This window comes from Phoenix dactylifera, chromosome 10 (genome assembly GCF_051530095.1).
Source record: "Phoenix dactylifera cultivar Ajwa chromosome 10, Ajwa_hap1_PhDact_Kaust_v1.1, whole genome shotgun sequence".
Taxonomy (NCBI): domain Eukaryota; kingdom Viridiplantae; phylum Streptophyta; class Magnoliopsida; order Arecales; family Arecaceae; genus Phoenix; species Phoenix dactylifera.
Window position 1 is genome coordinate 31,674,697 of NC_143199.1, and position 18,342 is coordinate 31,693,038.

The following is an 18,342-nucleotide window of genomic DNA, read 5'->3' on the forward strand; positions in this document are numbered from 1 at the left end:
CTCTTCAAACAACATTTAATTTGAGATATAATTTGAACTTTTATATCAGACCATGCTTATACGTTTTTTGCTGCTTGTATTTTTAACCACTTGCTGGTTATATTATTTCATGGCTATTTTTTCATCAATTATAATCTTTCAATTATCATGCTTTTGGCTATTTTTCTAATTTTTATATTTTGTATTTTTAGTCACTCAATTGATGAATCGGTCTTAAATGATTTAAAATCATGTTATGATCATGTTGGATTACACCCTCTACATATAGAAGAATGTATGAAAAGATAATATCAAATAATTTATGAACGGCTTGAATAGTCCAATCTAAGCTGGTGCCGTCAGTACACTTGCAATTGTGCAACAAATTTTATGTTCTCTTTACCAAAGTATTTCAAAGAACTGGCACATTTCTGATCATTGATCATTCAACCATTGAAAGGTCAATTGTTAGTTGTATATAGCTAATTGTTGATCAGAAAGAAGTTAAATGTTCGAACGACTATGTAATTATGACTATTCTAATGGACACAATAGGCTTAATGAGAGGTTGATAAGTTAGATCTTAGGGCTTTGTTAAAATAGAGGCTCTTTGATCTTCTTCTTGTTAAAATAGGAACATAGCACATACTTATGATATCTCGAGTTTAATTAATGTCAATAAAATAAAAAAATTTAAATGTTTTTATAAGACTTAATTACATATACGGTAGAAGGATAAACAACTCTCAATGAACAATGAAACATCTTAGTACCGTGTACTACTCATTAGTCTAAAATTGGGGATATTCTAAGAAATTACGGCTATATGGTACGTGCCTCAGAGAAGGTTTTTTTGGTTAAAACTTTCGGTTTATGTCAATGTGATTCTTCATAACTACTTAAGAGTAGGAAGGGATTGGAAGTATTCATTATGGGGTTGTGGGTGCATCATTGGCACAAAAGAAAGATTCGCCTTTTTTCATATGAATGCACCATGGGATTCCAATGCACTCTGAATGCAGTCATTCATCTACCTACATGAATATCAAAGTGGCCAATGGATGGTCTAATGATAGACCCGTGCGAAGAAAGGTGAATCCTTCTTCCGTGTGAAAGATACACCCCCCACACATCATTATGCAATCTTTTCTCTCTTTCTATATATAAATATATATGGATGTATGCGTGTTTATGTATGTACATATAGTATATGTTAGCCAGGCTATATATCTATACTACATACTTTATGTTATGTCTTTAGAAAAAGGAATTAACAACTTTAAATTAATGACATCCAAATCATTAAATATGATTTATAGTTCAAAATATAGCTAGAAATCAAAATTTATGTATCTTACCAGTTATAGTTAAGCAAATGTAAAAATCAACAGCATCAAAGGCACTGGCAGAAAAAATATATAATTAAGTATACAAATCAAAAATTCACTTAATAAATCATGATCTATATATCTTAAAATATAGATAAATTTAAATTTATTAGATTTTGATGAGTAATCATAATAAAACATAGTGCCACACTGTTAAAACCATCCATTTTAATGCTTACTTAATGATTAAGTTAGAAACTACCAAAATACATAAATTTTAATTTATAAATATTTTTTTGGTGTAGATTATTTTCATTAATTTGTATCTTGGATCATTGATTTTGAAGTGTAAACTTCTTTTTTAAGAAGCTAACGTAAAATTCATAGTCCAAACATGCGTGCACAATCATATGTAGACTTAAACCTCCAAATTTAAGAAGACGAACTCCATGAAGTATTATGAATTTGACTGTAACCATACTAACTCTGATACGAAAAGTACTATCCAACATTGCTCTATTTTTTGTTCTATTTCCAACACACATGCACACATAAATTTTTAAATCATAACACACACACACTTAAGAACTACATGGCATATTATGAAGCTACACACAAATACCCACATTCTCAATCATACATAGACCTAAATTTCCGAATTTAAGAACTACATGGAGGATTATGAAGCTACACATACAAATACCCACATTCTCAATCATACGTAGACTTAAATTGCCGAATTTAAGAACTAGAGCACTATGAAGCTGACTGTAACCCAAATGGCTTAAACCCATGAGACACCAGTCTGCTCCTCATGTATTGCACGAATTCTCAGCTGTTGCATGGAAGTTGCTGAACCTTGTAAGTTCATTTATTGCACCTGATTTGGGTGATTGCCAGGCTGCTGCAGCTGAGAAACTTGGAATTGTTGCTGATCCTGTGGTTGTGATATGCCAGGCATGTTCTGTGATATGTTGGACTGACCAAGACCTGTGATAGATGATAGTGCAGAAGGCAGGTTGGCAGAACTTTGGCCAGCAGCTGGCGTGTTGTTTTGAAAGTTCTGGGGTAGAAGTTGTTGCCTTGCTGCTGTTGTTCCAAAGATACCAGGGTGGTTGTTAGTTCACAGAATTTGGGTAAGCGGCATAGAAATAAAAGCTTATCATGAGAACAATCATCCTACCTTAGCAAACCAAGCTCTATGCCATCCATACAGGGTTGGCTTTAGTATAGAAGTATCATTTATCAGAGTCAAAAGAATTTCCCAACTGGCTCTCTACCTAGTGTCAACCTAATGGATCAAGGCTATACCCTTACCTAGACCGTTATTTTAGCCTAAGCATCCACCCCAATATTTTTAAAAAAGGGCATGTGTATGACACTCGAACATGGGTCCATAAAAAGAAATTCTTAGATAATGAAAGGATCCGACATTTGGGCATGCACCAACACCCCGGAGCATATGTAATATAGGTCATACCTAGCTCAGGCATCTTTAGAGAAGAAAGAGACTTACCATAAAATTTAAAGAGGTCGACACATGATAAATAGAGTCGCACAAATAGCTTTACAGACATGGGAGCAAAACCATTCCTAAATCGACATTAGCATTGATCCTACCCTGGATTTCCTCGAACTGAGGATGAATTGTCAATGCAAAGAAATGAGAATAGGTTTGGACATTTTTTGAATTTTTATATTGACATGAAAATATTCTCTCTCTTTTTTTCATAAAAAGTTGATGGATTTTTCTAAAAAAAAATAAACTTCCTTCAACATTTCGATGCAATTTTGCATGAAAATTAACAACATTAGTGTGTTTTTGTGGAAAATGATTTTATATCAATTTACTGTTGGAAACTTTTCATCCATTTGTTTCAACAACAGATATTGTCAGGTGGCAGGCAAAATTTCACATGTCCATGCCCTTTGCTTTTAAAAAATTATTATTATTAAAATCAGATTTCATAAAAGAGGGTAAAAATAATCTATCAGCAAATTAAATCTGTTTTTTAGTTAATTGGCTACTACCAGCTAACATGCTAAGTTTGCATGCACAGTTTATTGACTAATATCCTTGTTCCCTTTTGTCGTTTGTTCACTTATCATTCGTTCCTGTAAATCACTCTTATTATTCTTAAAGGTAACGATGCGGTTTCTTATGATAGTTGCCTTCAAAGTTGAGTTCCTTTCTCCATTATTGTCTATTTGATCTAGGACAATGCTAATTCATGTTAATTTTTATTCTAGACTTGTTTAAATGTCTGCTGTGCATGTATATGACAGGCTAATTAGTTATTTGTCATGCATCTTTGGCATGGTATAGGATGCTAAAATGGTTTAAATTGGTCAAGAAAAAAAGATCGAGTTAAAGCATGTCTCCTTTCAAGAAAGAAGCATTTATAAAACAAACCAAAGAAAAGGTTAGGGGATCATATGATATCAAAGCATATCAAAATTGAAAATTTCAAGTATCTTGCAAAACTTTCGATATTAATACTTGTCCAGTGTAAGTACAGGATGGAACATATATTACAGCCCTCCAACCAACTTAAGCAAAAATAAGTAATATGTTGACCTTTGCTTTTGCAAGTATGTTGAATCCCTTGGTTGTAAGCTATTGACAAGCCAATTCGCTTATGCAGTTTAACAAAATATGGGAGACTGTATTTCTATTCATCTAGTTTGTCATCAAGTCTAAAGGAACAGTGGAGGCTAGCTCCTAGTTGCGTGAACTTAAGCTATGTAAACAACAAGGTAGGGCTTTATACCAACAAAAGGGGTGGCAAAACTTGACGTGAAAAAAAAAAACTTGGCCTGACCCGCACCTGTTTACATCAGGTTTAGGCCAGGGTTTTCAGTCTGGGCTAGGTACAGGTTAATTTTTTTTATCCAAACTTTAAATATGTCAGATGTGGGTGAAAGCTTTGACCATACTCACACAATGAGAATAAAGTTTTACTCGGATCAGGTTGAGTCATGGGGGTAATGTGCCAGTGGGTATATGGATTGAAGAATCCAAATGTGATATTGGTCCAGGTTAATTATGGTTCCAGATTTCATATAATATTGTCCCACCTTGACCACTTGAATTATTAAATAACAAGTGCAGAAGAAGAGCTAAAATATGAGAAAAACATACTAATAAAGAATACTGGAAGCAAACTATACAATTATACAGAAAAACACTAAATAAAACCATATCAAAGGTAGGAAGAATGTAAATGGTGCAACGCCAAATGATATTTCACGTACAGAACAAGCTCAGAGCATTTATCAGCCTCACGTCAATCATACATCGAAAATAAAAAATTTAAAATAAACAATAATATGCTAAAATGAATGGAACAAGATCAGTGAGTTCCTTTTAGATCTTTTGTGATATCGCATTTATAAGAAGCGATGTATTTTTTCAAGGCAATACCTGGCTCTGTAGGATTTTGGTTTGGAACTGCAGGGTTCGGCATTGAAGGATTAATTGGAGGAGTATGCTGAGGCTTTCTCTCCATTGTAAGCATTTTCAGAGAAATTATCCTCAGATAATCAGTCTGCAATATCAGAGTTAGAAAAATTACTTCCCGTGAAAGCTGACAATTCAAAATTTCAAATTAATGAGAATGAGAGGAATAGACAGGCACAAGCATTTTTTACCAAGCAAATGAATATTTAGAAGTAAGGATACTGATTTGTCACCTACAGTTAGACTGGCCCTTATAAGCTATCCAAAGATACTTACCACGATACATCCACAGTTCAAACCAAGTCTTTAAAATTAACAGTCAAAGGGAAATCAAAAGCATGATTTGCATTGCGGAAGATTAGCAAACAGCAGACAGCTTCCAACATCAGGTAGATCAAGTACCCAAACTAAAGTCAAGGAAATTGTGTAAATTCAGACAGAGCTACAAGACATTGGTATATTTTCCTTTCTCTCTTTTTCTTGACAAGTTGAAGTAAACACTGACAAGTAATAAAGTAACAATTCTTCCTATAACTGCCAGCTCAGCATGCTGAATCGTGATAGCTAATGTACGCATTAATTCATATAAAATCTAGCTTCCCCCACATGTTTTTATTGAGATTTGACTAAGAGTGTAATAACTGGACCTAATAGTTGTAGGCCATGCATTTTTCATATTTCATTGAAAATTGAACTCCTTCGATCTCTTATCCACCCCTCTCCCATGCGGCCATGCCCCCAAAGACATGGGTGAATCCATGGAACAGGAAAGTAGACAAATTGACCTTTCCTATCCTCCATCCACTTTGAAATAACATAAAGTGACAGAAAAATAAAGGGAAAAATCATTTTTTACTATTACAACACATCATTAGTATCAATTCACACTAATTCTCAAATTCCAAACAGCCAAATTCCACAACTCCACAATCTCAGGGATTTTGACATGAATCACCTTGATGAGAACTGGATAAAAACAAGCATATCTTTGTACTGCACTCTGTTATTAGCATTAATTCATGCTACTCAATTCCAAATGGTCAACAAATTCATTGTGAGAGTTCTTGCTGCTAAACCTATTCAATTCTACCAATCTCAACATTTTTGATTTGATTGTTATCTTGACAAGAATTGTAAATAAACAAACATATCCTGACAAGGGTAACTTAATTAACTTCCTGAACAAGCATTGCAGTCGAGCACTTCAGAACTCCGCATGTACATGGTCACTAAAATCTTCTGATTATAAGATGATAACCAGTTCCAGGAGACTCTTTCATGTCCCTCAGGCCCAGGTTATCCGACAAGCGCAAAATATATTTTCCAGGATGCACACTGGAGCATGGTCGCAGTTGTACTTTAAATTTGGAGGAATAGTCACTAAGAAAGAATGGCACCTAACTGCTTATAGAACAAATAATTCATCTTGCACCATAAAAGAATCACAAAAAAAGTTTGAAATTCAAGTAAATAAATGTACCTCGCTTGTAGCTGCAGTATAAATCTTCTCTTCAAATCGTTCAGCAATTTTTTGAAGTTCATTTAAGGCCCCAGGCACAGCGATAGGAAAGCTTCTCTTTAACGTGCCCATTCTGCAAACAATACAAAAAATGTCATTAATAATGGAGTACAATTTCATGCAATACAAAAAATGTCATTAATAATGGAGTACAATTTCATGCAGAAACTATTAAGAGGATGCAGAGATTATAACTATGAAAACTTCATGCCTGCAGAGATATCATGGATGAGGACTAGTCCATATATATATATATATATATATATAAGGAAGCTTACCCTTAAAATAAGCTCAAACCCACTTATTTCAGAGTGAAATCATGAATTCCTTCAAATATATCAAGTCGAAAGGAAAGGATATCTTTTTTAACAAGCTTAGGCAAGTTGACCGGGCATCTGTCTTCCCGGAAAATGGAAATAAATCTCCTTCTTTTCCACTTTTTCTTCCAATCTCATCCCTGTCTTTTTTATATCTATAATGACAGCATTAAACCTCAGCCTCCATGAATTCTCTCCCAAGCTAAAGAACGACGTAGCATCGTGCCCAATTCATAGTGCAAAATTCGACCATCTCCATTTATCAAGTTAAGGAAACTCGAGAAGCAATTATTGGGACGTAGAAGCTCTTTTGTTATTGCAATTATTACAGTTCTGCCCAGATGACACATCAAGATTGAAATCGATCTAACATGCTAATACACTCTGACAAAGTCTTCATTAAATTCAAGCGAAAATTTCCGAATGAATTCTTCTATTTCCGAAATTAATCACACCCAAATATATTCTAAAACAAGAACCAATACCGACAAAATTTAAGTAAAAAATGAAAAGAAAGAAAGGAAGGATGGAAGGAAACCATTCCATAGATTCAAAATTTCTCGCTGTAACCAACGGATGATTCCAAACACACAAAATTCGACCCTGGAAAGCATCACGGTATCAAGATTTAAGAAACCACCGGCCCAATAATGATCCATCACTCACGCATGTCTCCGATTCATCTAAAAACCTAAAAAGAATTACGCAACAAAGGGTCGGGAATCCCCTCACATAAGATCATCGACAATCCACTGCCGCAATTCGTGCGGCAGCAGGGTCCGCCAGTCGCCGGACGCGGCGTCGGCAGCAGAAGCCTCCCCCTGGGCGAGCCTCCAGCTGTTTGCCTCCATCCGCGGCGATCGAAACGCCTCCGGCAAAGGCCAAAGCTCAAAAGGGCAAGAAGAAAGGGCGAGATTCCTCTTGCCGGAAGACCGACAGCCCTCTCCAGGTCCTAGGTTTCTGAAAATGCGGCCTTGTCCACGCCGAATCCTGGTATACCATGCGGAAAACAAAAACTTTTTATGTGTGCTTTAGTGCAATCTAGAATGTTTTATATTTAGCTGCTGAAGAAATTATATAAAATATTATTATATTTTTGATAAAAAATAATTTTATGTTATTTTATTTAGAAGCTTACGAGTATTTTTAAAAAAAAAATAATTTCTGATTCTTAGGTATTGAATTTTTTTTCTATAGATTTTTCTTTTCTTTCAAATATAAAAATTTTATTACCATAAAAAGCTATTCTTTAAAAAAAAATAACCATAAAAAAGCTTCTTTTTTTTTCATTTTCTTGTAGACCCTACTTTTTCTCCACTTTTTTTTCCGCAAATCAAATAAATGCTGGGATGCAAGGAATTCCTAAGTTTGACCTAAGTAAAAACATCTAGAAGAGGAATGTGATAAACCAATTAATAGTTCAAAAGAAAATTTCCAAGTGTCAACAAACATTTGATAGGTGGGAAGAATTTCTTTGAAGTTACTAATTGCTATCGATTGGGGAAAGATAGTCCTATTAAGGATTGCTTCTATAAGATTGCCATTGTGATAAAAGCAACATTTTGATTATCACTTTAAGGTTGTAAGTATTTTTACCAATAATATAAATAAATTAGAGCTCAAAAATATGGGATATGTTTTACTCAGAAGGAGGAGAAGACTAGGTTGACGCCACATATTCCAACCCCAAAAACCATATTTTGACTGAATATTACTAGCGAATCTGGGATTGACAAACTAACTAGACCATTCTCTGACTAATCGAGGATGATTCGAACGGAGGGTTTCGGGCGGTCTAGCCCTTGCGTTTTCCAAGCAATCGGAAAATAGTGATGGAAGTTGATCATTGATTTATCAAATCAGGTAATCAATGACTAAATATATTCTAATTAACTATATTTGGATTATTAATGAGTTGATCACTTATCCAAGCAATCTAATTAGGATATGTGGCCTTTTTCTAAAGTAGCTATTGCATACTGATATGTAGTTATTGCTAAAAATAATCATCTAAAAGAAGTTTTTTTTTTCTGAAAATAACTACCTAAATATTTTTAGTTGTGGAAGAAATTGCTATCTCTCTGCAAATGCTAAATGAGGCTATTAGATGAGAAAACTCTCTCCACACAATATTTAATTCAGGATATAATTTAGAATTATGCATCGGCCCAGGCTTATACGCTTTTTGCTTGTTGTACTTTTAATTACTTGTTGGTTGTAGTATTTTATGGCTATTTTTTATCTATTATAATCTTCCAATTATCATACTTTTGGCTACTTTCTCATCTTTATATTTTTATTTTTAATCACTCAATTGATGAATTTGTCTTCAATGATTTAAAACCATGTTACGGTCATCTTGGATTGCACCTTAAACATATAGAAGAATGCCTGAAAAGATAATATCAAACAATTTATGAACGACTTGAAGAGTTAAATCTAAGCTAGTGCTCTTGGTACACTCGCAATCATGCAACAAATTTTATGTTCTCTCCACCAAGGTATGTCAAAGAACCTGGCACATTACTGATCATTGATCATTCAACCATTGATAGGTCAATCATTAGCTGTAAATAGCCAATTGTTGATGACAGTTGTAAGGGACACAATAGGCTTCATGAAAGGTTGATAAGTTATAGTTCTTAGGGCTTTGTTGATATAGAGGCTCTTTGATCTTCTTGTTGCTAAAACAGGAATGTGGCACAATACTTAATTCTGGCATTTCAGAGTTAGATTTATGTCAATAAAAATAAAATTTTTAAGTATTTTTATAAGATTTATTAACATATATAGTAGAATGATAAACAACTCTTAATGAATGACCAAACTTCTCTTAGTACCATGTACTACTTATTGGTCTAAAATTGGCGATTTTCTAAGAAATTACGGCTACATGGTACGTGCCTTGGAGAAGTTTTTTAGGTTAAAACTCTTCGTTTATGTCAGTGTGATTCTTCATGGACTACTTAAGAGTAGGAAAGGATTGGAAGTATTCAATATGGGTTCAGGGGGTGTATCTTTGGCACAAAAGAAGGATGCTCCTTCTTTCACGCGAATGCAGCACACGGCAAGCGATGCATCCACCACATTGTTTGCCCAGGGCTGATGGTAGTCATAGTTAGCGTCGCAGCCACGGGAAGAGTCGCATTCATCAATGACTCTGCCCCAGCCATTGCATGGGCTTGCCTTCATGTTCATACCTGTTTGATAGAGATTACAGGGATCTTGATGGTGGATTTTATTAGTTCTTTAAAGGTGTTTGCAAAAAAAAAAACATATTAAAGGGGAAAAAATCTCGTTTGAATTCTGTCCCCACCATATCCTTAAAAAAAAAAAGAGAGAGGTATCTTCCATTGGCTCTGTACTTGAAAATGATTCAGAGTTTTACTGGCCTTGGCAAGCACGGTGTGATCTCTTACCTGACAACTACTAAAATTATATTTTGATTAAGGCTCTTTTCAAGGAAATGATATACTAAACCAAGAAGAGCCGTGGGGATTGAGTTATTCCTGGAGACTTCTTATAAATACCCATCCATTTGCCCCTTGGAACTTCATAGCCATTACAAAAACCATTGAAATTGATCTTCATTACAACGACCACAATGGTGAATTCTCATCAACTAGCATCGCTCTTTCTCCTAGTGATTGCAAGCCTCAACCTTTGCAGCTGCTTCCACTATTCCTCTCTCCTTGAAGAATGCAGTCCAAGTGGGTACTTACGCGGCAAGGCCGGCCACTGCAACAAGGAACACGACTCTGACTGCTGCAAGCCGGGCAAAATGTACCCACAGTACCGTTGCTCGCCGCCGCTGACCGGAGACACTCGAGCCACCATGACCATCAACAGCTTTGCCAAAGGCGGGGATGGCGGAGGTCCTTCGGAGTGCGACAACAAGTACCACAGCGATGACGAGTTGGTCGTAGCTCTTTCGACCGGATGGTACAGTCACGGTAGCCGTTGCTTAAAGAACGTTAGGATCCATGCAAATGGCAACTCCGTGCTGGCCAAAGTGGTTGACGAGTGCGATTCTGTTAATGGCTGCGACACCGACCATGACTTCCAACCTCCATGTCCCAATAACGTAGTGGACGCATCGCCCGCTGTGTGGAAGGCACTGGGCATCCCGGGTTCCGTCGGTGATTATGATATCACTTGGTCTGATGAGTGATCAATTTCTCGCAGGCAAAAGATATATGCAGCTTTGTTGAGTTAAATTTGAGTGTGTCTGTGATGCTGTGGTTTGCATGTCTGTATGGATAATAGTATGGTAATCTAGTTTGTCTCTTTGGTCATCCAGTATGAGTTCATGACCATATTTATGTAGCAAGTGGTAATATGTATGCAAGGGAAATCTGTTCGAGCATAAATATCAATATCTTCATTTGGGATTGAAAACGCCAATCAGCACTTAATGTTTTAGGCCCTGTTTGGAGGAGCTGTTGGCAGTAGAGCTGTTAGAAGTAGAGCTGTTGGAAGTAAAGCTATCTGAAGTAGAGCTGTTATAAAAAGCTGTTTGCTGTTTGGTAACTACATTCGTAAAGTACTGTTGTACTTTGTTTTGTGTTTGGTAAACAAACTGAGAAAGAACTTTTGTATGACAAAATTACCATAAAGGACATTGCATAGTACTATACAACAGAACATAATAAAACATAATATAAATTAATACATAAATATACAATATAGTATATTATTATTATAATATAAAATAATATTATGTTAATATAGCATAATAGTAATATAATTATTAGAGTAAATTAATATTTGGTAATATAACATAATATTAAATTATTTAACATAACATATTAATGTATTATGATATAATATAATATATATTATATTTATAGTATAATACAATAATAAAAGTATAAAATATTATAATTATTAGTATAAATTAATTTCACATAATATAACATAATATTAAATTATTTAAAATAACATATTAATTTATTACAATGTAATGTAATATAATACAATATTTATAGTATAATACAATAATAGAGGTATAAAATATTATAATTATTATTATAAATTAATTTTTCATAATATAACATAATATTAAATTATTTAAAATAACATATTAATGTATTATAATGTAATGTAATATAATATAATATTCATAGTATAATACAATAATAAAGTTATAAAATATTATAATTATTAGTATAAATTAATTTTCCATAATATAACGTAATATTAAATTATTTAACATAACATATTAATGTATTATGATATAATATAATATGATATTATATTTATAGTATAATATAAAAATAAAGGTATAAAATATTATAATTATTAGTATAAATTAATTTTCTATAATATAACATAATATAAATTATTTAACATAACATATTAATGTATTATGATATAATATAATATGATATTATATTATAGTATAACACAAAAATAAAGGTATAAAATATTATAATTATTAGTATAAAATAATTTTCCATAATTTTTCATAAAATAATTTTCCGCGGTCCAGGGGCTCTTCTTCGTGGTTCACGCTCGAGGAGGACCTCAGCGTGGGCCGCAGGTTGATGATAAAAAAAAAACAATAGATTGATTTTGGAAGGTATGGAAAAAGATTAAAATTTTTTTTTTTTAAAATGTGGTTCAAGAGATGCATACAAAAATTGAAAAGAAAAATACCTTTTCCTATGGAAGGGAGTCTGACGGCTTGGGTTCTTGGCTTCAGCAGATTTTTAGGCTTATAAAGGGACAAATTATGTAATTATGTTATTTTAATATGGGCATTTTTGTCAAAAATACAGCTTTCCAAATAAGCTGAAACAGCTTCCTTCCAAAAGCTTCAAATTGGAGCTTCCTCCCAAAAGCTGTTTTCAGCTTTTCGCAAAAGCTGAAACAGCTTTTTAAAAAATTTACCAAACACAGTTTTTCATCTAAAAGTACTTTTGGAGGGCCAGAAAGTGCTTTCTGGCCCTCCAAAAGCTCCCCCAAACAGGGCCTTAGCACTAGAATATTTGGCAGTTGGATTTGATGCGGTCGAAGCGATTCATTAGAGCATGGGAAAACTATCAACTTCACGGTCCAAATATGGATCTCAAAGTATGGTATGGTGTACATCTGTAATAAAAAAGTAGCATGTAGTCTAAGCCTCCACTTATCTGCAATGATTCAAAACTCCTCCCGATATTGGACTGTTCTTCCTCCTTTTATGTGCAATGACTATAGCCCTTTTTACTTAGATTTTAGCTATTCAACAAATTCCATTCCTATAAATTAGTGAAACTCTGTATAAAAGAAAGAGGTGTTGTGTATGAATCACTCACATATCCTTTTGAATTATATGTACCCAGGCGACTAATTTAAAAAATCGATAAAGATATGCAAGAACAAATTATTTTTATTAGAAATATTCATCTAATAAATTCTCTAGAAATTTTTATTGTAAATAAAATATACAGTGTTGTGATGAATTAAATATTGTAAAGTTTTGATTTAACATAAAGGGGTCTTAGTCTAGTGGACAAGCTCGGGGAATCAGATTAAACCGGGTTCCTTGAGACCCAGACCGACGGAGACCGGTCGGGGCCGAGTCGGAGATAGCGGCTCAAACAAAATCCCCAAGCAATCCGCATTATCTATCCCTCAACTAAAACGCCGGCGAAGGGGAGAAGAAAGCCTTTTCGAGCCAGAAAATATGGCGACAATCTCCGCACTCTCTTCCTCTCTTCACTGCCAAAGTTGCCTTCTCTCCTCCCCTTCTCTCCGGCTATCTTCTCCTCCCTCTCTCGCCTCGTTCCCCTCCCTCCGCCTCGCTCGAAGCCTCTCTCTATCTCGGTCTCAGAGGAGGAGGCCGTTCCCGAGCTTTGGAAGGGCCGTGAGGGCGGTCGCGGAGGAGGAAACCTTAGTCCCGGAAGAAGAACAAGCAGCGGAGGCAGCAGCGGAGGCGGCGGCGGCGGCATCGGAGGAAGAGAGCCCGTCCGCCGATCAGACCGTCTCCGTCCCGGTGTCACCCTCCGACATGCTTACCATATTGTTCAAGGCACGATCTTTCCCTCCCTTTCCCCCTTTATTGCTTTATGGATGAAGTTTTCTAGTCGTTTTGTTCACTGGTTTCTTGATGTGAAGGCTGAGGGAACTATGGTTGAGTCGGCGATACCTGCCGTCGCCAAGGCTCTGGAGGTTGGTTTAGCCATGACCGATTCATAGATTCTTGTTTTGATCTTGTTCTAGTTATGAAAGTTTGTCCTTTGTCTTTTCTTACAGGGAACAGAGGGCGTTGGCGATCTGAAAGTTCAAGTCGCCGAGGGAATTGCAAGCGTTGAGGTAATACAATACTCTTTTGGGATGATTTCTCGTGTATAGATTCGCAGTTGACATTAATTAGGAATTCTTGCAATCAAATGTTTTGTGTTTCAAGAACAAAGTTCCGAACTTGTTGTGGGATTTGAATTTTCATGATTGGGTTGGTATTGTTTGACTTTTTATTAAAAAGTTGCTACTAATGCAAATAACTCCCCTCAAATGATACTAAAAATGTTGGTGAATGCAGCAAGAGGCGTGTTGTATGAGTTACACCAAGAGATGGTTGCAATACAAGCGATGTGACCAATATCATTATTGTAATTAGAGAATAAATTCTTCAAAGTAAAATAGTGGCAGAGCCTTTAGTGCACATTATTGCATGTTAATGCTCCTGGCTTGTGTTCATAACATATGTACTTGGCATGCTGACTGCAAAATGCAAATCCCAGTTATCTTTCCGTTCTGTTCTTTTCAGGATAATCATGCTCCTTACTTGTCACTTTATGCTTGTTGCTATATATCTCCATTTGGATTACCACACTTCATCTTCCAATCTCCATGAAAATCCAAGCTGACCTGTAACATTACTTTTATCTAGAATTCTTTGCTCAATGGAGATTTCAAAAGATAAATATCACCAACAGCTCTTAGCAGAACATATAACCTCATGAAGGATATGACTTCACCCTATGACTTCTAATATAAATCCCTTTTTTGTACATTCAATTATCATTGAGAAGGGAAAAAATCCTTGTGCCGATATAGTCGAAGTTGCTCTAGAAGATGTGCTGACTTCGTCTGCTTGTAAATGCTCTTCCATGCTTCTTGAACCTTTGGATTGCTAAATTTGTTTATTCCAACTTCTTTTTACTGTTCTTGCAGCAAGATGTATCAAATGATGTTGGAACGATTGTGAACATGAACTGCAATTTATCAGTACTTAAAGAAAAATTTCGGAGTAAAGCATGTTCTCATGTTTGTACTCTTTTAACATGAGCTGAAATTAACAGATTGTGTACTTTTCCATTTTTTATTTTAACTTTTACTTGCAAACCACATCAAAGGTTCTTGTGCAATTCTTCTTGAAAAGTAGGGCCAGCTTACTTTGTTTCAACCATGCTCGTGAAACCAATTTACTGCTGTGCCAGTTTTAGAATTGTTTTGGTTTATGATCAGAAAAGTTAAGTTGTCAATGCTCTTTTTCTTCTTCTCATTTCCTCATCCTTGCTACCATCCTCATTCTAAAACCATTTTGAATGTCAGCGTAAATTCTTAACAATTCTGTACTCTTCGTGTCACATTCTTTTCACATATGTTCCCACTTTCTTAGGTTTAGTAGATTCACACCACTCCTCTCCCTCAAAAAAAGAAAAAGAAAAAAAAACAATTGCTTTTGTTCATATTCTTCTTATTTGATTCCAGCATTTAGGCATTGTACGATAGCATGTCAACATCAACATCATTACTAGTGTATGTGATTTGCAATACTGAATCTTATGTCTTTTTACTCCTTGGTTCCAGGAAAGATACTTATTTGACCTTGATTCTAGTTGAAGTGTGTTGCATGCGTCAGAAGCATAACATAAGCTGCGTCTTTGGAATGTTAAGATTGATGATTATAGAGGGTTACTTGGTTAAAATATTCAGTGCTTTACATTACCATTAAGATCATTTGGGTGTTCATCCATTTGATCTTATACTCAAGTGGTGTTCCATTTATCCATCTGACTACACCAAGTTGTAACCATCACCTGTCACTGTCTAATGATGAGCTATGCCTTCATTGTGCTATATCACAAGAAGTCTTGCTATTTTGACAATTGACTTTAGAGACTTCATGGTTGAATTCTCTCCTATTTCCTGGGTCTTATGCATGTTCAACTTTCCTTTTGCATAATAAAGTATACCTGAAGCTTCCATAAATGATCATTTGTTGGATAAAAAAAAGTTAAACTCCATTTTCAAAATGTATTTGTGCAAAAGACCTTGAACCTTATATTCTATGTATTTTGATTATCCAGTATATGTTTACTTTGGTGGAGTTGTATGGTTTTTGCATCCTCTGCATATAGGCATGTCTGCACAAACCCGGTGACATGTTCCAACAACTTTCAATAGCTGAAATTTCTCAAGTTGCATCGTACCTCATTCAAATGACTAAACTGTGTATGATATTCTTGAAGCTTAAAGATCAAATGATGGTGTGAATTCACTTTTTTTTATTTGGCTACAAAACCAAGTAATTCTAGTTGCTGAGAGCTCACATCCTATATATGAAACACCAAAATTAATCTTGCAATTATGGAATCCATTGCTGACTATAAAATAAATCACACAGAGACCTTTATAAAAAGGGGCATAAGCCAACAAAATGAGTAAGAGCATGTATTGACTATTGACTACATTATACTCTATTCTTCCTCTTTTCCCTCAATATGATCAGCTACTAAATACCCTATTTTATTTCTCTCCTTTCCTTCGCCTTCTCTCTTTTATTTGCCCTCCTTTTGGAGGGGTGATGGCATCATCTTTCGCCATTTTTTTCTGCGGTCCCTAAAACAGGACAGAGGTAGGTAAAGAACATTGTCTCCCTTCCTCATAAGGATCTACGATGTTCCCTCCGTCTATCTTCTGCTTCTTTTGTTTCTCTTCAATTTCAAAATTTCCTTTCATTTTATCATGCCACCAAAGCCAGCAGGCAATCTAACCTTTTCACTCCCTCCAACTCATTATGTGCATAATGTATGTCCACGGACATACATGCATTCTAATGGCATTTTAAGTCAAGCATAGTATTGCTTTAATCTCTGTTATTATTGCCCCGCTATTGGAGGGCCTAAGGTCAAATATTTAAAAAATGAATGTCAATGATGGTTGTGCTAATTGAATTACAATATAAAGTATGATGATTTTTTTCTAATCTTTTGGGGAATGGAACATAAACATGCAAGCAGTCCTTTCCTGATGTGCGAAAACAATTGGTTGCATTCTTTAAACCTTGGCCACTGTTCCCGGCACTGCCTGCCTCTATGCTGTATGACTCTCATCGAGACAAAGATTCAGATAAACCATCTAATTATTTATTTTTGGAGAAAAAAAATAGAAAGAATGGTGAAGGCATTACTGGCATATATTATAATATGCTCCAACCTTCCATGGAAACTTCTAAATCTACATGGCCTTAAAAAGGTATCACAAGTGCACATAATATTTGCTTGCTAAAAGTGCAATGATTTTTTTAAGTTCATCCTTTTTTTGATAACAGTTCCAAGTTCATCCTTTATTGCTCTAATAGATGGATTAATTTTGGGTGCAGTTAACAAAACAGACTACTGTGCAAGCTACAGGAGTGGCTTCCAATTTGGTTGAGATCATACAAGGATCAGGCTTTAAGTTGCAAACTCTCAATTTGAGTTTTGAGGATGAAGAGGATGCTATCAACTAGCTTTGCATATTGATGGATCTCTTTCTTGGTTATGATTTTTTTTATTAATGCTGTAATATTAATATATAATATGTTCAAAGATATGCTTTTAAATCTTGACTTAGCAACTTTACCTATCATAATATTCAAAGATATCTGTCTTCTCAATTCTCAACGTTCCATCGTACTGCCAGGTGATGAGGAAACTAAGTTTTGCATGTATGAGTAATATTAATTGTTCATTCTTGTCTGGTTCTCATGTGTGCCAATTCTTTCGACATATGATTTTTTTTGCCTCTTCTCATACCTTAAATTAGAAAATCATAATTTTTCTCCAGTCTCATGTGAAAATGGTTGCATTTTGTGTTTGATTCACTACTATATTCTACTGTTTCAGGAATGAGGACTTATCACCAAAAATTCTCACAATATATAGCCATGCTGAATTAGGGTTCATCATCAACAACGCAGTCCAGCTTTCTGAAGTTAATGTGAACCTTATTTAATTACCCTGGGAACCAAAGAACATCAGAGACCAGTTAGCAATCGAAATTCCCTCTATACCCCAAAGGGTGATTAAGATTATCTAACTCCAGATCCACAGCCTTTGTCGCTTGGGGTTCATGAATGGTTGGATATTGACTTGAATAACAAATTTAAAACTGACAATTTTTTTTTTTGCTGAAATGGAAGGTGATTCATACAGATTTAGTATGGATACATCCATCCAGTCTATAACCCTATTGGCTTCTCTGTGTCCCCGCAGACCAAAGTTCGAATGAAAATAGACTAATTTAGGTGCTAATTTTTGAGGCACGAAAACTTTTAGATTTTCTTTATTATCTAGGAAGCTATTAACTAACGTTATTTTGGTTTTCCCCCTCTTTATCTAACAATTGATAAAAAGGCTATTTTTAAGTAAATCAGGAAATATAATTTCTATAAATCAGCCATCTTAAGGTATAAAATTTAAAAATTTAAAAATTTAAAAATTATTTATCTGATACCCCTGAATCTTAGGTTTTTTTTTTTTTGCT

At 34.9% G+C, this 18,342-nt stretch overlaps 3 protein-coding genes across 3 annotated transcripts; 2 read left to right on the forward strand and 1 right to left on the reverse strand.

Moving 5' to 3' along the window:
- Positions 1 to 1,794: 1,794 nt before the first annotated feature.
- LOC103706978 (mediator of RNA polymerase II transcription subunit 15a) lies at positions 1,795 to 7,614 on the reverse strand. Its single transcript, XM_008791279.6, has 4 exons — positions 7,336 to 7,614; positions 6,248 to 6,359; positions 4,732 to 4,855; positions 1,795 to 2,396 (listed from the first exon to the last, which is right to left on the reverse strand). The coding sequence occupies exons 1-4, from the start codon at positions 7,452 to 7,454 to the stop codon at positions 2,179 to 2,181; spliced, it is 573 nt and encodes a 190-aa protein (XP_008789501.1). The 5' UTR covers positions 7,455 to 7,614; the 3' UTR covers positions 1,795 to 2,178.
- Positions 7,615 to 10,164: 2,550 nt separating this feature from the next.
- LOC103707026 (putative ripening-related protein 1) lies at positions 10,165 to 11,038 on the forward strand. The gene has a single exon (XM_008791355.4). It carries the CDS (start codon positions 10,208 to 10,210, stop codon positions 10,772 to 10,774), a length of 567 nt encoding a protein of 188 aa, XP_008789577.2. The 5' UTR covers positions 10,165 to 10,207; the 3' UTR covers positions 10,775 to 11,038.
- A 2,163-nt stretch (positions 11,039 to 13,201) lies between these two features.
- Positions 13,202 to 17,473, forward strand: LOC103706976 (Heavy metal transport/detoxification superfamily protein). The gene is made up of 4 exons (XM_008791276.5): positions 13,202 to 13,618; positions 13,705 to 13,758; positions 13,843 to 13,902; positions 17,198 to 17,473. Exons 1-4 carry the CDS (start codon positions 13,274 to 13,276, stop codon positions 17,324 to 17,326), a joined length of 588 nt encoding a protein of 195 aa, XP_008789498.2. The 5' UTR covers positions 13,202 to 13,273; the 3' UTR covers positions 17,327 to 17,473.
- The last annotated feature ends 869 nt before the right edge of the window (positions 17,474 to 18,342 follow it).